We start from the raw sequence: 21,153 nt of genomic DNA on the forward strand, positions 1-21,153 counted from the left end.
TTATTTGATACAGAAGGACCACCTCTGTTTAATGCTTTCTGAAAAAATAATGCGCACTAGAAATAACAGTTTAACAGGCAACTTTTACTGGGTTTGTCAGAACATTCCCAGCAAATCTCAGCTGCTAGGGTTCTCAAGGGATTGTTCAGTAACCCCCCAAGGGCTATAAAGTACTGGAGATTGATACCAAATTAAAAACACCTTTTGGGGTTTTTACAAAGCAACTTTCAGTGGTTTTCCAGCCCTAAATTTATGTCATGCTTTCAGCATTCTCCGAACGCTTCCAAATCTGCCCCATCTCTCCTAGGAGCAGTATTGGCACAAACAGCCCCAAGACCGAGGGGGAACCTAAAGCACTTAATGCTTTATTTATTTTCATGAAATAAGAGCATAAAGTGAAGCCCAGTTATCACTTACACACAGGAACTTTGCTAAGGATCTTTACCTAGTCTCTAATCCCTTTTCAAACATCTTATTTATGAATGTGAATGAAATTGTGTTTTACCGAGTTGTGCCATGAGCAGCACACTTATGCCCCAGAGTAAAGATGTTCTCTCCCCCTCTCCCAGTAACTCTACCGCAAGGCTATAGTACCGCATGTATTGCCTCAGGGTTTATTTCTTACACACACACTGCACGTTACAGCTGTTTCTTTTCAGCTGCAGGAAAGCTGTCAAGTAAGCATGCTGTAGCTAAGCAATAAGCTAGCAGTCCACAGTTACTGAAAGGAAATTGATAATGTTAATGGAACAAACTGTCAGATGTCCTAGCTACACACTACGCCATTAGGGACCCTGTGTCGCATGTCCAGGTGATCTCAGCACAGAAAAATGCCATCTGTTACGTCCCCCTGCTGCTGTAGTCCTGCAATAGGGAAGGAAGGAAGGAAGAAAAGAAGGAAGGATGGGTCAGGACTGAGTTGTCAGGTCTTGCCCTTGCCTAAAACATCAGGAAACTCATGCACTGTGCTTACTGCCCAAGTTGCGATATTACCCCTTGGAACAGTACAGAGCATAACATGTTTTTGTTTTTCCACAGATGATGGTGCAGAGCTGTGATGTGAGGACTTTCACTTACATATTTTGGAAAGCTGCAGCCTCTTGCTTTTTCTAGCTCACTAATCATTCCCTCTTAACTCCCCTATTCTTTGATTACCAATTTGCTTGCACACTTCTTTCACAGATACACAAATAAAGAGATTCACAAGTTTGATTACAAATTTTAATTCTATTTACAGGAAATAAACATACTTTTAAACAGCACGTAGCAGATGAGTAAAACTATTTTAAATGCAACCTACACGAAACAAAACCTGAGCACTTCAATATCACAATAAAAAAAAAAAAAAGCCCTTTTACAGGCTAAACACTCATCATACGAGGTGCAATACTCATAGACATCAGTTCTTGGAAGAGGAGTTTGCAGGCATAGGGCATTCGAACCAAAGATATCTGGAAAGAGATTTCAAGAGACTTGTGATAAGCACTCCTAAAGCATCAACTTCCACCACCCTCTACACAAATAACTTGTCAAGGTTTTGGCTCAAAAGTGAATCTGAGGTTATGCATGAAAGCATTTAACAAGAACTGCTCACAGACAGTAACAAAGCAAGAGGGAAGCCGAGAATGTAGAGCCTACAGAGCAGCTAGCCAGAACACATTTTAATGATACAACCTGCAGCCAAGGGATCTGCTCTTAAACAAGAGCCATTTAACAAGGGAAAACGTGCATAGCAAAGTGCGCCGGATGTACAGTAAATGCAGTTAAGATTTCTAGCGGGCACCTCTTCAGTAACTCCAACGCCATTGTTAGAGCTGCAGCAGTCAGTCCCTAGCACAACAACAAGACTGTTTAAGGCAACTATTTTTATCTGTGCTGACACTTTCCCTTGACATAGTTCTGTAACCAAGCACACACTACAGATCTTTTTTTATTTAAAAAAAAAACCAAAACCAACATAAAACACAAGATCCCCCATGGGGACCCAGCTCTGCAAGCATAAATATCTTCAGGGGGACAGTCACAAGGGCGATGGCTCTAAATTCCTCTGAGTTTTACTTCTAAAAATAAGCTCTCAAGCATTTACTTTTAAAGTCTCTGAAAACTCTGCACTGCAAGACACTTGAACAGCATTTCCTGCCAAGCGACAGGCCAACACTGTAAAAGTAATAAGGAAACATCCACATTAACTTGGACACTATAAACACTTAAAACAGTTATGAAACTAAAATAGCAATTGTTCTGCTGCTTCTTTAAATATTTACATCCCTATCCTCCTGTTCACCCAAGTGGCATTTCCTCTTACCCACAAAGAGAAACACTGGCTGATGAAAACCACACGTACCTGAGTTTTATTACGGCATCCCCGACATTCATAGGTGTGAGTCCTTGTGTTTGCAATCGCCATGATTCCACAGAGGTTACAGACATGGACTTGGTATGGGTCTGAAGCTTCAAACAATCTTTCTCTTAAGAACTGGGCTGCTCCATGAGCAATCTGGCAATCTCGTTCCATTTCTCCAAAACGAAGGCCACCATCACTGAAAAGAGGAAAAAAAAACACCAAACCCCTCAGCTTTGAGTTCATTGCCAAAACACATCATTTCCCGTTGGTTTAACAAGTAACTTATCAGAAACACAGCAGCACTACAAGGCAGGAGTGCACAAAGCTGTGCATTAATTTTCCTCTAACACCTCAGAATAAAACTGTTAGTGAGAATGCGAACACAGTAATTTGTAGCTGCTGTTGAGCATTTCTAAAGCAGATGTCAGACAGCTAACGGCCACAGCACAACTGTATAAGCAAAATGAGGTAAACAATTACATCATTTTCTACTTATTTGTGGTGTGTTTGACTGTGGCTGGCTGCCAAATGCCCACCAAGCAGCTCTCTCACTCCTCCACATCAACAGGACAGGGAGAGTAAGATGGAAAAGCTCGTGGGTTGAGATAAAAACAGGGAGATCACTTACTAATTGCCATCACAGGCAAAACAGACTTAGCATGGGAAAAATTAATTTAATTTATTACCCATTGAAAATGGACTAGGACAGCAAGAAACAAAGACAAAACTGAAAACATCTTCCCTACCTTCTTCCCACGCTCAGCTTTACTCCTTCATTCCCAACTCCCTCCTCCCCTCCCCATGGTCACAAGGGTTGCAGTCAGTGCATAACAGTTCCTCTCTGCCACTCCTCCCTCCTAACTTTTCCCCTGCTCCAGCATCGGGTCCCTCCCATGGGACAGTCCTTCACAAACTGGTCCAGCAATGGCCCTTCCCACAGGGTCCACTCCTTCAGGAACAGACTGCTGCAGCATGGGTCCCCCTGCACATCACAGCTCCTGTCAGGAGCCTGCTCCAGTGTGGGCTCTCCACAGGCTGCAGCATGGATATCTACTCCACCATGGTCCTCTGTGGGCTGCAGGGGGACAACCTGCTTCATACCACGGGCTCTCCACAGGCTGCAGGGGACTCTGCTCCGGCGCCTGGAGCACCTCCTCCCTCTCTGACCCAGGTGTCTGCAGGGCTGTTCCCCTCACATTTTCTCACTCCTCTCTCACAGCTGCTGCACAGCCTTTGTCACTCTTTCTTAGATACCTGTTATCACAGAGGTGCCACCAGTGTCACGAATGGGCTCAGCTCTGGCCAGCGGTGGGTCTGTTGGAGCCAGCTGTAAGTGGCTGTGTCCAGCACAGGGCAACCCCTGGACCCTTCTCAGAGAAGCCACCCCAGGAGCACCAAAACCTTGACACCTGCACCCAACACATCATCTTAAGCCAAACACATGAAAATGGATGGCTAACTGGGTGATGGTGAGCTAATTAAGTTCTAGCTGTAAAGTTGAGGCAGCTAATTTCCAGGGCTAAAAACATCAAAGAAAACACTGTATAGAAACTAATAAACTTCCTTACCGAGATCTGCCTTCCATGGGCTGTCTGTTAAGTATCTGGATTGGCCCTCTTGCACGAGAATGGATTTTGTCATCTACCATGTGCTTCAACCGCTGATAATATGTAGGACCAATGAAGATCTGTGATGTGATTTTTCGACCAGTGAAGCCATTGTAGAGGACCTGAAGTAGTCAATGAAATCACTGAATGATAAGCCATCATCAAATGTATAGTAAAAAATTACAGTGAATTGACATTTTGATTATACCTCATTTCCTCTTAGATGATAGCCATAATCTGATAAAAGATTGGAGATCTTCTGCACATTGACAGCATCATTAAAAGGTGTAGCATCACCAATTTCGCCCTTGTTTGCGGACACCTACAGAAAAGAGATTTGCAAAAGCTTGTCAGATTTCTGAAGGACTGGTCAGACAACATACAGCTGTTTCAAATAGTTTTAATGCCAGAACTTGAGATTCCATGCCCGTGATGGTATGCTGTCTTGCTTTGTTCATCAGCTACACAATTTAGGGTGAGATTTTTAAAAACACACAGTATCAACAATTTTGCTACTCCGCTTTCTAGGTCATAGGAAATATTTGGAATAAAAGCAACAGATTAGAGAGTGTACTTGTAGTCTGACTTGGTGGACAAAATTTACAGGACTGTAGGTCTTCCCCAAGAAACCTGTTTTTGCTATCAAGTAACTGGAGAACAACCTTTATTTTTTAGTGGACTAACACCTACCAGAGAATAGTATCTTCACCAAAAACCCCAAACAAACAAACCCAAAACCATTTTAATTCATATTGCTCAGACATGCAGCATAAAAGATTCTTCTTACCTTCCCCTGAAGACACTCAATCAAGTGACCGATGGTCATGCGAGAAGGGATGGCATGGGGGTTGATAATTATATCAGGTGTGATGCCTTCACAGGTGAAGGGCATATCCTGGAGCAGGGAAACAGACACTCAGTACTTACCAGAATATCAGCTTTAGAACAGCAGTTGCCTGGATTCAAATTAAATATTTTAAAACATTTCAAAGGCATTGAAGTACTATGTAAGAAGCAACTGTGTCCCTTTCTAAACATATTTTAGCTAAATTTAAGTCAATGTATTGCCCCTGAGTAGATACTCGACAGACAACTAACTTAAGGCAGTTCTGATGCTAAGAAGATCAGAGATAAAATGTTAAGAAGGAAATAAAAAATCACTACCTCCTGCCTATACTGGATACCACAGGTTCCTTTCTGACCGTGTCTGCTGGCAAATTTATCTCCAATTTGTGGGATTCTTACAGAGCGTACCTGTAAGCCATAGGAAAACGTTCAACTGGTAACTTAAATACAGAACAAAAATGATTAAAAGTAGAAAGCACACACATCAGTGCTCACCCTAATCTTGCAGAACTTGTATCCTTCCTGGTTAAGGGTTACCATGACCTGATCTACAATACCAGTCTCACTAGTTCGCAGAAAAGTGCTGCAGTCTCTCTTTGTGAAACGTCTGTTAGTGCTTTCCAGTTCATCTTCATTTTCTGGCAGCGTTACTGTTTTGCCAATGATGACATCGTCCCCAGACACACGTACCCCAGGTGCTATCAAACCATCATCATCAAGTTTGTCATAGATTGCATGTCTCATACCTTGGGGGAAAAAAAAAAAGGAAAAGAAAAGTACACTCCTAAATTTTTCATCATACTGACTTTGATGTTCTGTAGAAATTCAACAAGTCTGCTTGCAACTTCAGGCTACTGCTGAAGTGTCTAAAGATAATTTTATGCAAATATCTCAGCTATGTATTTTGCTATTAATTAATGCTAGCAGACATTTCTGCTATTTTATATGTCCCAAAATAAAGACTGAATATCAGTTCAACAACACTAACAACCTTGCCCACAAAATTTAATTTAAAAAAAAAAAAAAAAATCAGTCTTTGTACACTCCTGTATCTTACCTTGGCAAGTTTCACGTGTAGGTTTTTCAAAAACTTCCTCTTGGTCATACCCTTTTTTAGACTCTTGCTCTTTATACGAGCGATAGAACACAGATCTGAAACAAAGTTATAAAACCTTCTCCAGTGAAACCAGCATCATTTTTTCCTCATCTGTACATCCCAATTTCACTATAATCACCCTTTTAGTACATATTATGGCTACTGTTACTAATGACAACCAACACAAATAATATTCACATGCCACTCAACCTTTCCTCTGAAGTCTTGTTAACCTGACCATCATTGAGGAGGGGAAAAAAACAACAAAAAACACCCCACTAAACAAACAAAAAACAGTTTTCATATGGCATTTTGATGGTCACTTTTCAGATATTGACAAAGTACCTATGGATAACAGGCTCATTTTTGGCTAACTGCAGAGACCTTTGGACCTGCTTGATATCTCAGAAGTAGTTATTATTCCTAAAGTTTATTCACATCTTCATCATACCATTTTCATATTACTTTTCCCCTTAAAAGTACCATTTTTCAAGCATTTTTAGGCTTCTACTGCTACCTTGTAGTGCCACACTCAGTACAACCAAGCTGCAGTGGAAAACTTTCAATTTATACAGGCTTCTTTCTGGGGCTTTAGGGGTTTTTGTTTGCTGCCTCAGTTGCCAGCACACCAAAGCCACAATATTATCCACATTTAATTGTTCCCAGGCACACAGGAGGTTCTATACATGAGCCATAAAAGTCTAATAGTCTCATACTTATTTTACATTGGAAGGCAGCAGATCCAAGACACCAAGGACACACTTCTTGGGCTCAACTCGGACAAAAGAAAATGAACATAACTAGAAAACCATCGACCAGCTATACAGCTAACCACAGCCATCTAAGAACTACAATGCATAAAGTCACATCAGTTGCCAGTTGTCTCAACAGCAGTTCCTACCAAGGAGAGGAACATGCCAGTCCTCACTGGTAGCAACTGTCATGCTACTAAAGACAATATCACAAAGCTGCAATATTGCCATTAAGGAGTTCATGTAACTGGCAAGAGTTACATGAAAATATAACAGCAAAGTGTCCAACTATTTTTTCATTTGACCATCATGCAAAAGCCAGTAAACACAGTAAAGACCAAAATGGACGAGTTGGGATGACAGAGTGGGAAGTCAGGTTATATAAAGGATGAACCATTACTCATTGTGTTTTGCTAAGATACACATTCACCATTTTCACTGTGCTGCTCCCTCCACCCTCGTTAAAAAAAAAAATTAAAAAGCTTCTCAGGTTGAAAAGATTTAGAGAACAGTGTCTTCCAGGATAAAATGACATTTTCTTGAGCCTCTGGACAAATATTTACCGCCCCCTTTTAAACAGATACAAAATTTACAAAGTCTCACCTGAAAAAGCCTCTGTCAACAGCAGAACGATTCATGATGACAGAGTCTTCCTGGTTATAGCCTGTGTAGGATGCAATGGCTACAATCGAGTTGATACCTATAATACATAGAGCAAATACTTTGAAGGAAGGCACACATACCAGACAGGCATTACTTAAAACTCAAAACAAGCTGGATTCTCTACAATGAAGCTGTTGTACCGTTTCTCAGATAAAATCTCAATGTTCCACACAGAAAAAGCACGTGGTATCACCAAATGCAACTTCAGGTAGAAAAGCGAGTCAAGAGTGACCCCTTGTGAAGAACCTCCAAATACCAACACAGAAAATGCATTTTTCGAGTTAGATTTTAGCAGACTATATGGATAGTTGTTTCAGCTGCAAACCTAGCAATGTACTTTTTTGCAGCCTAGATGTCAAGCTACAAGTTAACATTGAACCTATAATTGTTTTCTAAATTACATACATTTGCTAAATATTCAAGTATTATATACTCAACATTTGTGACAGTTTAAACAAAACAGTAGCATTTTTGCTTAATACACACTAACTGAGAACATACCTGCTGGTAACTCTCTAAATCGCAAGTACTCCATGGAGCGTGTTGTTACAAGGGGCTTCTGAGGATAATACAACACGTGTGCCAGCGTATCCATACGAACATGAAAGTTTGTAATGTAAACTCCCATAGCCTGTTTACCCATAGCAGACTGGTACGTGTTCCTGGGAGACTAGACAGACAAGGGAAGACCAGTATATAGGTACATAAAGCTCTTCACACATACACCTGTGGGTTTTCTATCAGCTTGAAAAGTGGGATGTCAGAAGTGTACTGACCTGGTTGTGATCAGGGAAAGGGATAATAGATGCACATACTCCCAGGATCATAGATGGGTGAATCTCACAGTGTGTGTACGTGGAACAATACGCCACACCTTTCTCTTGCAAATCATCTGGAGTCATTGCCAGCATCACAGTCTCTTCTTCCAGGGTATCAATGTACTCTACTACACCACTGGCCACGAGATCCTGCCAACTGAATAACCAACGTCAGAAATACTCAACTAACACATAAAACGGGTCTCTTCAGCAGTAACAAGAACAAGGACTTCCCTGGCTTATTATTACTACCACTGCCTTAGCGTGATAAATAAATGAATTAAGCCACCAGGCAGAGAAAGCATCTTTGTGTTGCACAAAGCTTTAAATATTTCTCTCTCCAGTCTGGGGGAACCTGCAGCTTCCAAGATGGAAAAATCAGACATTAAGTTGAATTTCAGGAACACATCTCACCTGTAGTTGTTATACTCTCGTTCCTTCAGTTGATCAATATGCCTTTTCTTCAACAACAACTTCTGTTTTTCCACAATTAAAAGGGGTCGGCAAATTCTGCCTGCATCAGTATAGATGCGGATTTCTCGCTCACGAATATCCCTAATCATTGAGACCTGTACAAGAAAGCAGCACCCCATGAGTACAAAGTCTTAACCTGGAACAAGAGTTATGGAACACAAAACAGAATAACAAAGTTCCCTAAAGCAAAGACCTTACAGGTGCTACCAGCAGCACAGAACACACATTAACACTCCTACAAACAGAAGCATTTCAAGAGACTATTTTCAACTGTTTTTTCAACTGGATCCTCTTAAAACCAAAATAAAACACACAAGAAAACCACAACAAACAAAACAAGAAACCCACAAACAAACAACAAATCACACACAACATCAAACAAACAAACAAAGCACCAAACCCCCAAAAACTCCCAAAACAAAATAAACCAAGCAATGTGAAGTATGTTCAGAAAGAGACTTGCAAATAATGCTATTTGGAGGCATTTGGAGGTATCAAGGAATGATGACCTCTCTCATCTAAGAAGAAACTCCACTTCTCTATACATAAAATTCATACCTCCGAGACAATGATGTCCATCTGACGACGGAGCTTCCGTAGGGTATTCATGAGCTGCTCCGGATCTTTGTGTATTCCTACCCAGCAGCCGTTAACAAAGATCTTGGTAGCGCTAGAAAGAGGGGAAAAAACAAATAATAATAAAAAAAAAAACCAACCCAGAAAACCCAAACCCTTGAAGCGTTGTGCAGGATAAAAAGCTTAAATCTGTTTAAACAATTTCATTTGCACATACTCAGCTATTGCTGCTGGAGATATTTCTTCCAGGTTTTCCATACTCCACTCTTCCAAGAATTCCAAAATAGGGGATGGTTGAGACCCCACAGAAATGTAAGCCATCAGGGCTAAGTTCTTGACAAGTCCTACTGCATGACCCTAGTAGAAACACAAAGTTAACTTGCATTTCCAAATCAAGAGATTACCCCAAGATCTGAGAACTTAAACTTCAAGTCCTCAAGGAACTGGACACAAAACATGTTATTTGCTTTAATAATTTATACAATTCAACATCAGTGTTAGCTACAAATCTAAATATTCATCTCAGGATTTCAAAAAAAGTGCAAGCAATCATCACCAGTGCCACAGCTATAAAACGACTAGCAGATAAAAGCAGTTAGGCATGAGTAAGTACTGACATAAATATTAACTTTAATTACCTCAGGAGTCTCAGCAGGGCAAACCATTCCCCACAGCGTATTGTGCAGCTGTCTGGGCTTTGCTAGTTTACCATCTCTACCAATCGGAGAATTCAGGCGTCGCAGATGGGAAAGCGTAGATGCAAAAGTCAGGCGGTTTAACACCTGCACATAGTAAGGAATTCAGTTAGTCAAAGCTTCTTACATGTGTTGTGGACAGGCATCATGATAACATTACAGCAAAGGATCGATGTCCTCTAGAAATTACGTAGTTCAAAAGAACTAAAATAGCTCTGATTTTTGTTAGCTACACTTTTTAGTTCATCTCCATTAATCTTAGACTAAGTTTACCCTTAAAATCTGTTTTTGGAGTATTGTTTATGCTAATCAGGTAACTAGATTGAGTGATACTTGTAAAAATAATTTTTAAGCTGTGTTTTCACCAGGAGGGTTTGTCTGTACAATGACACGGACATCTTCTCAAGCTCAGTTTGAAAAAATGACTACTTAGTTATTAGGAGTAAATCAGCATTTTCATTCTTTTCAGAGTCTGCTCAAGGCTTCTCAAAAATTTAAGAAAATTTAATTTTACAGCCTGAAATGTGAGAGTTTATTTAAAAAAGGCAAACAAGCCCCTCATACACATACACCAACAAGACACCATCAAGGGACAGTAACCAACTTCGCCCCTTTCCTGTCTTTGCTTTCCCCAAATTACGATCTCACCAGGGTTTCAGACAACAAAATGTGCTGTCATTTAAAAACTGCCACCTCCTTCCTGTTTCCACCTTTATGAGAAACAAGCTCAACTAAGCACTGCTCCAGACTAATAAAGTCAGTGCTCCTCATCATTACCTGTGGAATACATAACTATTATGTCACAAAGTGTCACTCCAATTTCTTTAACCACCTTTGAAGCACTGGAAGTAATTAAAGGAAAGAAATCCATCCTCCCTGAAGATTGCCTGGGCTAGGACTTGACCAGACACACAAGCATATGCTCTAACATAAAAAGTCTTGTAAAGACTTACACCAACTTTTTAGCAGTGAACACAATAGTTAAAACCAAAACTAAACAACAACAACAAAACCAAACCCCACACCAGACTCAACTATTTGGATCTTCACCTGTGTCAGCTGTGGAAGTTTCCTTTTAAAAAAGGTTCTATTTAACATACAACATGAACAGCTGCCAAGCAATGTTAAACTCTTTCATGATATAGTTTTACTCTTACGTAAACCTGACAAATGCTACTGTGCCTTATTTAGATTTCATACCTGAGATACTCCTGCTCTGGCCTGATGAGCTTTTTTCTGGTCACCCCAGTTTCCTGTTGCCAATGAATACTTCAAACCATCTGAAATAATTCTTGTTTTAATTGCCAGTTCCAAGTTGAAATCCTTCCCTCTGTCAATAAACTTCTGTGCATATATTCTCACTTCCTTCAGCAAATTCTTAAACATTCTGTAGAAGATGCCAAGAAACATAATTAAACAGTACTGTAGCATTTCAGCCTACTCAGCACTGTTTGGAAAAAATGTCACTGGCCTTCTCAAGAGAAGCAAGTAATTTGTAACTAGAGGAGGAAGGGGAAAAACCAAAACAAATTAATCTGTTTGTGAACATGGAGAAAATATGCTTCAAAACAAGTTGGTGATAGCCACCTACTATTATAGGAAACCTACCCACTCCATGACAAAGTCATAATCAGATACAGGCTGTGCTGCCCAAGACCAGCTATCAGACACATCAGAACAGCCTGATTGATTTAGAAGCACAGAGTTGGCAATGCCTCTACTATTATCTCCAAAGACAATGTATATATTATATAGTTACCCTCTGAACAGGAAAGCCAATAGTGGCCCAGCAAGATCAAGTCTTTTGTTGCCATAATGATCTCTGTCATCAAGCTCTCTTCTTCCCAGTGCCGCCAGCAACAATCTATGAACCATATACCTAAGCAAATAAGACAATTTATGTTTTAAACTGACAGCAGACATTCACAACAAAGATTACATGCTTTCACAGATAAATCAGTGAACTGTTTCCTAAAGGCTGTCCATTCCAGATCTTTGGAATACTGCAGAATAAAACAGACATCTTCAGAACGTGCATCTTTAGAGGTGAATGACCCACTGAAAGTTCAGGTAACTATAGAGGAGGTAACATTTACATCACGATGGCAACGCGTCTTCTGCTAAGTCTGTCCTGTACTCTAAAATGTGGTATGTTTAAGCAGGTGAAATCAGGTGTAAAATGCTAAGTCTCCTGACACCACAGTTTATCCGCATACCAATAAGCAATGATTAAGAGGATATGCTAATAGTTTTAACAAGTACATTGACATTACAAACAGCTTATCAGTACTTATCTACACATTAGTTATCAACCTCTATAAGTTGTCCATGCAAAGAGTCACTTATCACTACCATCACATCTAACTTAAGATCTAGAATGTGTTGAAAGTTTGTTTTGTTTCAACATTTTTTCTATTTTACTGACATTTGCGTTTTCATATACTACTTTATATTGTGCCCTAAATTGTATCACTGAAAACCCAGAAGACTGAGGTTAAAAGCAAACTTCCACTCAGTGTGATCTTCCAATCTTATAGATACACGTGAATAAAATCTGTATTCAGGGTCCATTCGCAGATGGGTGACAGAAAACACTGACGTACCCTAGAAAATAGGCCTTTTTGGTTTCACAGAAGTCACTGACACCAACATGCGGGAGCATTTCCTTCTGCAAGACTTCCTTAGCGTACTTGATTCTCTTTTCTTTGGTGACACCTGGCTTTGCACCTCTTGATCCAATGAAGTTTAGAGCAACATTTTGTTCCTGAATGACAAACGCTTCATCCAAAGAAGGTTTGACCTAATGCACAAAAAAATAAAGCAAAATCCTGTAGCGTCCAGCGCCTGTTGGGGTTGAAGGACACTATGCAGTAGTTTGCTGATGATTCTTTTCAAGAACTGCTAATTACAGATCCAGTTCTTTCTGGCTTTACTATTGCACCTCTTTCAAGAGCAGCAGAAAACAGTAATGGAGCATGCAGAAAGCGCATAAAAATAGTCTAGACTTCAAAAAACAGTTCTTATTCACATACATTCTAGGCAAATCGGGATTTTACTGTTAATAGCAGCAGGATAAGACCCTGCCTCTTCAAACACATATTAAGTCTTTGAAATTTCTATTGCACTCTGTTCACTTAAAATACTCATTAGAATAGATTTAGGCATAGAATGTTTGACATTTCTAACAGACAGCCCCAAAAAATAAAGTAAAAAAAACCAATTGGAAAATGAACAATACTTTGAATGATTATCCACACCTACACATCATCAAATGTCAAGCCAGGATTAGTTAACATGTATTACCATTTCCATCATTTCTGGATCTTCAAAATCATATATGATGTGCTCTAAAATGTCCCTATCGGACACAAAGCCTAGTGCACGAAAGACAATTATGATGGGGACTTCTTGTTTAATATATGGCAAAGTTGCTACAATGCGTTGACCAATAGCACTCTTCTTTGCACCCTGAAAAGATGGGGGAAAACATACATTAGTCTTCAATTATATTGCCTTTAAATAAAAATATCTCTCTATATTTGGATGATACATCCCATACTGGGAATTTCTAAACATCAGTGCAATGGTAAACGAGTACTGACACTTTCTGCTTTTGAAGTTATGAATAGCACTTATTTTCCCTCAACGATGGCACAATTAGATGTTAAACATGTGTTTTACAGACACATATTGGCTCATCTAAACACTAGCTTGGCCATCGGCAAAGACAGGGTCCCTGCTCCTACTCTTTTCTTTGTAAAAAACCAGGATGCAACTTGTTTGGGTTTTTAAAAAATTGTTTACAATAATTCTAAAATTACTTTTTAGTCTTGCCCTAAAACCTGCCACAAACTGAGCCTTCATTTCAATCCTCAAGTTATTTGTCCCAAAGACAGGCATAATCCATAACAAACTGAATACATTTTCATTTAATTTTACCTTCTTTACAATTTAGCATCAGAAAAAATTTCTTCTCAAAATCCCAAATGTAAATGACATGAAGAGACAGGACAGTAACAAAACTCCTAAAACAAACAAAACTCCTAAAACAACCTTTAGTGTAAGCCCCAGCGCAAGGGTTATTACTTCTCAGGCATACCTGCCCACCTCTGGCCAGCATGCTAACCCATATAGTACTCGTCGGTCGAGACGAATTTTCCAGACAAGATCTACACTCTCCTGTGTAGGCATATTTTGAATCTTTCTTTGCAAACACATACACTGTGTTTGTAGCCATTTTCTCTTGAGCAATCAGAACCTGTGTTAGAAACAAGAACACTAGTAAATAACTGACAAAAGGGCACACTTAAGTAACAAGCACAGTGTGTTTCTAGTATTCCTTCAGGTGCCTTAAGAGCACTGCACAGCATTAAGTCAATTTGCCAGACTCAGATGGATTATACTCTATATTTTAAAAATACAGTATTCAGCAAAACATACAACTAGTTAAAACAGAATAACCAAACCAAAAGACTCCCAGAACACTGTTCTCTATGATGTACTTACAGCAGCTGCTAGCTGTGCCAAGACATTTCCATTAGCTTTAGACACAACACTGATAAAGAAAGCATTTCACTATCTCTTTCCAAGGCCAACACACTACACAGACATTTAAATTTAAATGCGACCTTCGACAGCCAAAGCCAGATTTTTTTTATTCGCTCAAGAAGAAAAATACAGTTCAATTTCTTTTGCTCTGTTTACCCAGGTGTCAGTTACAAAAAACTGGCAGTTTCATTGGTGAGGCACAAGCATGCAGAGGATGTGATTTGCTAAAGCTGAATGCACAGCAATGGAGGGAAGAACCTATTCTTATAATAAAATGCATCTATACAGCTGTGAACAAACTGGAAGAGACTGAGTGGATAGTACCTCATTTTAGAGTGCCTGCTGCTCTGCAATGTTGAAAATGTAAAGGAAAACATCTAGAGGACTTAGCGGCATTCAATGCAAAACAGCTTATGAAACCGAAGAAGAGAAACATGACTCAGAGAAGAAGAAAAGGTGGATCAAGAAAGTCCTAACAGAGGACTAAAAGCCTATCTTTCTACAAGATCACGAGCACTCACAGTAACTGTGATACACTGGAATAAAATTGCTCCTGGCAAAGCATATGGAAACAAGTAACAGAACTTCCAGTGTCTGTAAAGAAGGCTGTGCAAAGTATAATTCCTTACCTTTTCTGATCCATTAATGATAAAGTAGCCACCAGGATCAAGCGGGCATTCATTCAGTTCACAAAGGTCACGGTCAGTTAAGCCATTCAACAAACAGTATGTTGAACGTAACATAATAGGTATTTTTCCTATAAAAGTTTTCTGATGCTGTGTCTGTAACTGATCCTCCCCTTCTTTAATAACTGTTTTAGTTATATCCACATACAAGGGGGCTGAATATCTATAGAATAAAAACATCATTGTGTTATTTGTCAGTTATTACTTGAGGTTGTATAGAAGGATAACGAATGCCATTATTTAAGCACTCACTGCTGATATTAAGCATTATTAACAAATCATTAATCATCATCTGGTTTTAACAACTAGACATTGAAATTTAAATAGAGCAGTAATTATTACATTTCAAGGCACTACTAAATTGAAGGAGACTATCAATTAATAGCACAGAGCCATTCCTTCCTTGTGTTCATCCACTACAGAGTTCGTTCTTACGTAAGGTTTCTCAGTCTGGCTTCATTGGGCATCATAGGTGAGGGTGCTCCATCTCTTTCCCAATGCGTAGGTTTGGAGAGATAGATTTGTTCAAACTTCAACAGATACCGAGGCTGGAAAACAAGAAGACATTTATTTATAAGTGGAAGAAACACCCATTTTAGTTGTTCAAGAATAGCCCTAGAGCTTAATACCCAACGCTGCCACATGTCAGCTCAAAAAACAATTATTTTTCAGATGGCTAGATCAAAAAAGCACTCAAAACCTTTCAATAATTTCTAAACACCTCATTAATAAAAAAAACCAGAGGAAACTGAAGGGTCAAAAAGATTTACCATAGTAAGAGAAGAATAAAGTACCCAAATAGGTCTTCTTCCTATAAAATAGCTGATAAACTCAAAATCTGCTGAGTCAGTGAATATATTAACAAATAGAACATGCCTTACATACACTTACTTAGATATTAATTGTTTATGTAACGTCAGAGAAAACTGACAGTTTTACGATGCAAAAAGGTGAATCTGCTTCAATACATACAATGAGATAGCTAATATATCAAACAAGCTGTGAGTTTTTGTAAAGCTTTGCTCCTATGCATAAAACAGTAAATTTAACAGCTTTGTTTTAGTTCCACAGAAACCCTTTCACGTGTTACAGTGAAACCATGGGCATGAAAGGACAAACACATTTCAGCATTAGAACAATTCTCCAGATCTTAATTTTGCTCCAAGAGCCACTCACCCCTCCGAATCCTACTGCAATGAGATTTAGAGCATTCAGTTCACTTAAATCAAAAGCCTTGCATTTAAAATATAGGGGTAAAAGTTATAAAACAACGCTCTTATCAAAGTGCATTTGTGTACGTGGTAGGGGGAGCTAGAACTTAAAAGAAAGCAAGCAGCTACACAACAGTATCTTTGTTGAAGTGTTTCATATGTGTGGTCTCTGTCCTGGTGCACAAGCCTGCTGAAGCACCTTGGCTCTTGGCCTCCTTGCATGGGAAAGGACCTAGAGATGAGCCACTCTGCTCACAAAGTATTCCTTCACAGACCAAAATCCAGAGAGGTAGAGAAACAGAAGCAAATCATCAAATCTATATGGATACAAGTTGAAAGGCTTGGTGCCTTGCAATGTTTTTTTTTTTTCAAGTTGCTATTTCCTGCTGTGTCCCTTTGGAGAACAGAAGCTAACACAAAGAACTACAGTGCTGCCACCCCAACTAATTATCTGCCTAGAAGCCAGATGAGAACATCTATTACAAAACGAAAACTTGAATTCCATGCAGGCATTTTACCATATCTCAGCCATAAGGACTCCGCTATAGCACACCACCAAAGCAACACTTGCTCTAGCAGAGCAAGCTCCAATGCAGAGAAAAAAAAAGTCAATTTATGGTTTATGTTGCAAGTGAAATGTATCTTCAAAGTCCTCATATTCAGCCCTTTCTCTGCACTCACTGTTAAAGGCAAAGGTGCAAATTATCTAAACCCGTACATTTTGTCTTACACAGAGCCACAGGAGCCACCCTTTTAACACCTGCATTGGGTGGGTTTTGTTTCCTCTAGAGATTAAACAGATCATTGCAACAATTTATCAAAAAAACACAGCTTTCAGACAAACTGAAGTGTCACTGCTGCTCTGTCCACAACATATACTAACAACTAGCCTTTTCTATTCAAGATAGTCTCTCTTACTTATTACTAACCAAAATTGCTGCTGGAGAAGGATAACTGTTACCAATAACTGAAAACACAGTAAGCTGGGTAACACCAGTGCCTAGGATGATTCTATAGGACCAGTAAACAAAGTAAGACTTGAACTATTGGAAAGGGTACGGAACTGTTGGAGAGTAGTGTAGCAGAGAGGGACCTGGGGGTCCTGGTGGACAGCAGGATGACCATGAGCCAGCACTGTGCCCTCGTGGCCAAGAAGGCCAATGGCATCCTGGGGTGTATCAGAAGGGGGGTGGTCAGTAGGTCGAGAGAGGTTCTCCTCCCCCTCTACTCTGCCCTGGTGAGACCGCATCTGGAATATTGTGTCCAGTTCTGGGCCCCTCATTTCAAGAGGGACAGAGAACCGCTGGAGAGAGTCCAGCGCAGAGCCACAAAGATGATTAAGGGAATGGAGCATCTCCCTTATGAGGAAAGGCTGAGGGAGCTGGGTCTCTAGCCCGGAAAAGAGGAGACTGAGGGGTGACCTAATCAATGTTTATAAATATGTAAAGGGTGAGTGTCAGGAGGATGGAGCCAGGCTCTTCTCTGTGACATTTAGTGATAGGACAAGGGGCAACGGGTTCAAGCTGGAACACAGGAGGTTCCACTTGAATATGAGAAAAAACTTCTTTACAGTGAGGGTGACAGAGCACTGGAACAGGCTGCCCAGAGAGGTTGTGGAGTCTCCTTCTCTGGAGACATTCAAAGCCCGCCTGGATGCGTTCCTGCGTGATCTGATCTAGGTGTTCCTGCTCTGGCAGGGGGATTGGACTAGATGATCTTTCGAGGTCCCTTCCAATCTCTAACATTCTGTGATCTGAAAACAATCTGACTTTTAAAAGGCACAAAAGCTTTCTATAATAATAGGTGTCAGAGCCTTGTCAGCAAACATTTTGTAGGTCAAAAAAATTCTCTCAATTCTTACCCCAAGAAACACTTTTTTCCTGGATTTGCAGCGGCAGCCACATACAGTACCAAATTTCCCAAGTTCTCACGCAAGCACTCTCAAGAACACATTTACCACAATTATAATCTCCAAGCATGGTTGTTAAACCCTCTGATGTGCTATAAATTGCCCAAATTGCCTTCAAAATTTGAGGCCCAGAAGTGGAAGAAAGAAACAAAAAGTCAAATTAGTCCAATACAGTCAGCCTCCTTAAATTAATCCGGTGTCTTCAAACGAGGCAAGAGTTTGCCTGCAAGAGCCTCTGAAGAAAAAAGCAAGTTTCCTTTTTTCTCATATATAGACCTATGCCTAAAAACTTTAAATTGATTAATAAGAAGCTAACTTCTCCTTTTTGAGAAAGTAAAATACTAGCTTTTGAGCAAAAAGCAGCATGGTACATAACATGCTTGTGATCTGAACCGTAACCACGTACAGCCCATACAGCAACTGTAGAACTGCACAGCTAGAGAATTCCACAATAACATACACAGAATAACAGAAGAATCATTAAGGAGAATTACAGTGAGATAAATGTTTATGAACTGTTTGTCTAACAAAGAAATAAAAACAAATTTCAGTTATTCTCTCTACAGGATAGTTGTTTGCGGGCAAAACAATGCAAAGGAACAGTCAAAACATGTAACAAATTCAATGTTCAGGTGTCCTAAAGTTCGATTCCATGGATAACAAAGCTCTTGCACGTGCTTCTCAGCCATATTCCTGACTATCTGGCAACGTGGCCATGTACCTCATAGACTCCAAAGAGTTCATACTTCTGTCCTACTGACTACATGAGCAGTGTCATAACTCAGAGGTATTTCCGTCTCTTGAAATGTGGGCTAAATAAAACCCACCTAAAATCATTTGCATTGTAAAAACACACCACTGCTGCTGGGGGTCTCCACTTACCGGCTCTTCCACTTCTCCTGTGGCATGCTGAGCTTCAGCTTGTAAATCAATTGGTGGAGCATCTTCAACAATTCTCTGCACAGACATCTGAATAAACTCGTCAAAAGAATCCAACTGTTGCCTGACTAAACCCTTCTCATCAAAATAGGAGCTAAAAAAGAAAGTGAATTAATGAACAAGAGATCTCAATTTAATTAATGTACTTTATACATCAACATGCTTAATATGTATTTATTATAAAACCTTCCAAAAGCCACGAAATACAGTACAGAATCAAACACATACACTTTTCTCAAGGCATGAGTTTCAAACACAGATGCTCAAAATTGCCAAACAACTCTCTCTCAGTGTTTGAAGGCACAGATAGTACAAAGCGACAGACTTGCTGCCACCTCTTGGCTAAGCCATGACTGTATACAGTCTACCTTAAATTAGATGGGAAACATTATGACTGAAACTTCACTAAAAGTGGCTTCAGCTAAAGTTTTCAACAATGTATGTAAATTACTTTGCTTTAACTAATTTTCCAAGCTGCAGTAAACTAAGTGCATGTCCCTATGTCAAGGTAACAGTTCTCAGAACTTTTCCTAGCTTGGAAACCCTCTGTTCCAGCTACACAGAGATTCAAAGCTTAATTCCTTCTCTGGATTTCTCTTAGCCTTCCTGTCACCCAGCTTCAACCCAGCACAATCTAACCAGAAAAATAAAAACCCAAGTCAAAGCCCCACATCCTAACTTCGAATGGGATGACCTAAATTCGTCTGCTGCAGGAGCTCCTGCCAGCACATTCCTCTACCTCACATTCCTGAAGCCAGACAGGGAACCCACAAAACTGGTAAGAACTACCTCCCGACCAATAAACTCAGGCTTCCCCAAGAAGGGGAACACACCCTCAGCTACCATGCTGTTGCCACGGTGAATCTTGACATTAGTCTGCTATTGCACAAAGAGAAGTAAGAAGGGAAAGGGAAACCTGTGTCACAGAATGGCTGGGGTTGGAAGAGACTTCTGGAGATCATCCCCCTCCAGCAGGGTCACCTAGAGCTGACTGCCCAAGACCACGTCCAGAAAGTTTTTGCAAACCACCAAAGACAGAGACTCCATAACCTCTCTGTGCCAGTTCTCAGTCACCCTCACAGTAAAAAAGTGTTTCTTCATATGGAGTGAGGTGCAGCCTCAGCTGAAGGACTTGCCTCAGTTAATTCCCATCCGACTGAAAGCAAAGGTAGCACTCTTCACTGGGCTGCAAAAGAAAGGACCTCCTTCTGCTTCCAAAGTTTCTCATCTCTGCTCTTCGTACAGACTGCCTGTGGGATGAACCTCGCAGATCTACGATTCAGTTTACAACTACTACTCTAAGACACCAGTCATATACATTTTATGAACAATGCAATTAGGAAGAGAAACGCTTCTTACTCAGTTCCACACAGCATCCCACTCCTTAACAGCCACAAGAAAATGCAGCTCCTGGATGTTCACATCTTGCTAGAAAAACACTAATATGGTGTAACAGCCAAGTACTGATTCCTAATACCAGCATCAGCTGTGAGAGTAGCAAGCAAAACCATGTGCTTGATATAGAATCAAAATAACTTCTTTCTTCGTTCAAAACAGCATACCCCACTGGGGGTCAATAGGGCTTCTTAATCCCTAATGCCAACCCTGCTGTTTCTGCCTAAAGCCCTTCTGCTCTGAAAGTGATAAATTTAACATCACCCAGCCTGAGCTCCCATGACACGCTACTGGCGAACTGGATGTCACCTGTAACACCACAAGCACTTACACCGAAATGTTAAGAACAGTGAATTTTTAAAAAAATCACCTAATAACGATCCAGCAGGCTTCTTGCCACAAGTCGGGAGTGATTTCATCATCGTCTTCATCATATTGCATATCTGCCGAGGAAGCACAAGATTCAGCCCGGGCTCCAACCACCTCGGTGCCTCTCCTCACCTACTGGGGAGGCAGGAGGCGACACACGGCGACCCGAGGGCCCCTCCGGCCTCCCGGCAGCGCCTCTGGCTGCCCGAGGGCCGCAGAACACTG

At 40.3% G+C, this 21,153-nt stretch overlaps 2 protein-coding genes across 2 annotated transcripts in view; one reads left to right on the forward strand and one right to left on the reverse strand.

The window, feature by feature from the left end:
• Positions 1 to 1,263, forward strand: part of LOC104467106 (insulin-like growth factor-binding protein 7) — a gene marked incomplete at its 5' end in the record, with an annotated part of 3,108 nt that extends 1,845 nt beyond the window's left edge. The window contains one exon of the mRNA XM_010080743.1: positions 1,039 to 1,263. Within this exon, the coding sequence (XP_010079045.1) occupies positions 1,039 to 1,058 (20 nt within the window). The remainder of the gene's footprint in view (positions 1 to 1,038) is intronic.
• POLR2B (polymerase (RNA) II (DNA directed) polypeptide B, 140kDa) lies at positions 1,213 to 21,000 on the reverse strand. Its single transcript, XM_010080742.1, has 24 exons — positions 20,930 to 21,000; positions 19,108 to 19,258; positions 15,541 to 15,653; positions 15,049 to 15,268; positions 13,971 to 14,129; positions 13,175 to 13,339; positions 12,475 to 12,671; positions 11,631 to 11,750; positions 11,072 to 11,258; positions 9,815 to 9,958; positions 9,394 to 9,533; positions 9,159 to 9,270; positions 8,541 to 8,695; positions 8,085 to 8,283; positions 7,810 to 7,978; positions 7,249 to 7,345; positions 5,855 to 5,949; positions 5,293 to 5,543; positions 5,116 to 5,205; positions 4,739 to 4,846; positions 4,160 to 4,273; positions 3,913 to 4,073; positions 2,345 to 2,540; positions 1,213 to 1,451 (listed from the first exon to the last, which is right to left on the reverse strand). The coding sequence occupies exons 1-24, from the start codon at positions 20,998 to 21,000 to the stop codon at positions 1,362 to 1,364; spliced, it is 3,504 nt and encodes a 1,167-aa protein (XP_010079044.1). The 3' UTR covers positions 1,213 to 1,361.
• Between the last annotated feature and the right edge of the window lie 153 nt (positions 21,001 to 21,153).

Source organism: Pterocles gutturalis, unplaced genomic scaffold (genome assembly GCF_000699245.1).
Source record: "Pterocles gutturalis isolate BGI_N339 unplaced genomic scaffold, ASM69924v1 scaffold36204, whole genome shotgun sequence".
NCBI lineage: Eukaryota > Metazoa > Chordata > Aves > Pterocliformes > Pteroclidae > Pterocles > Pterocles gutturalis.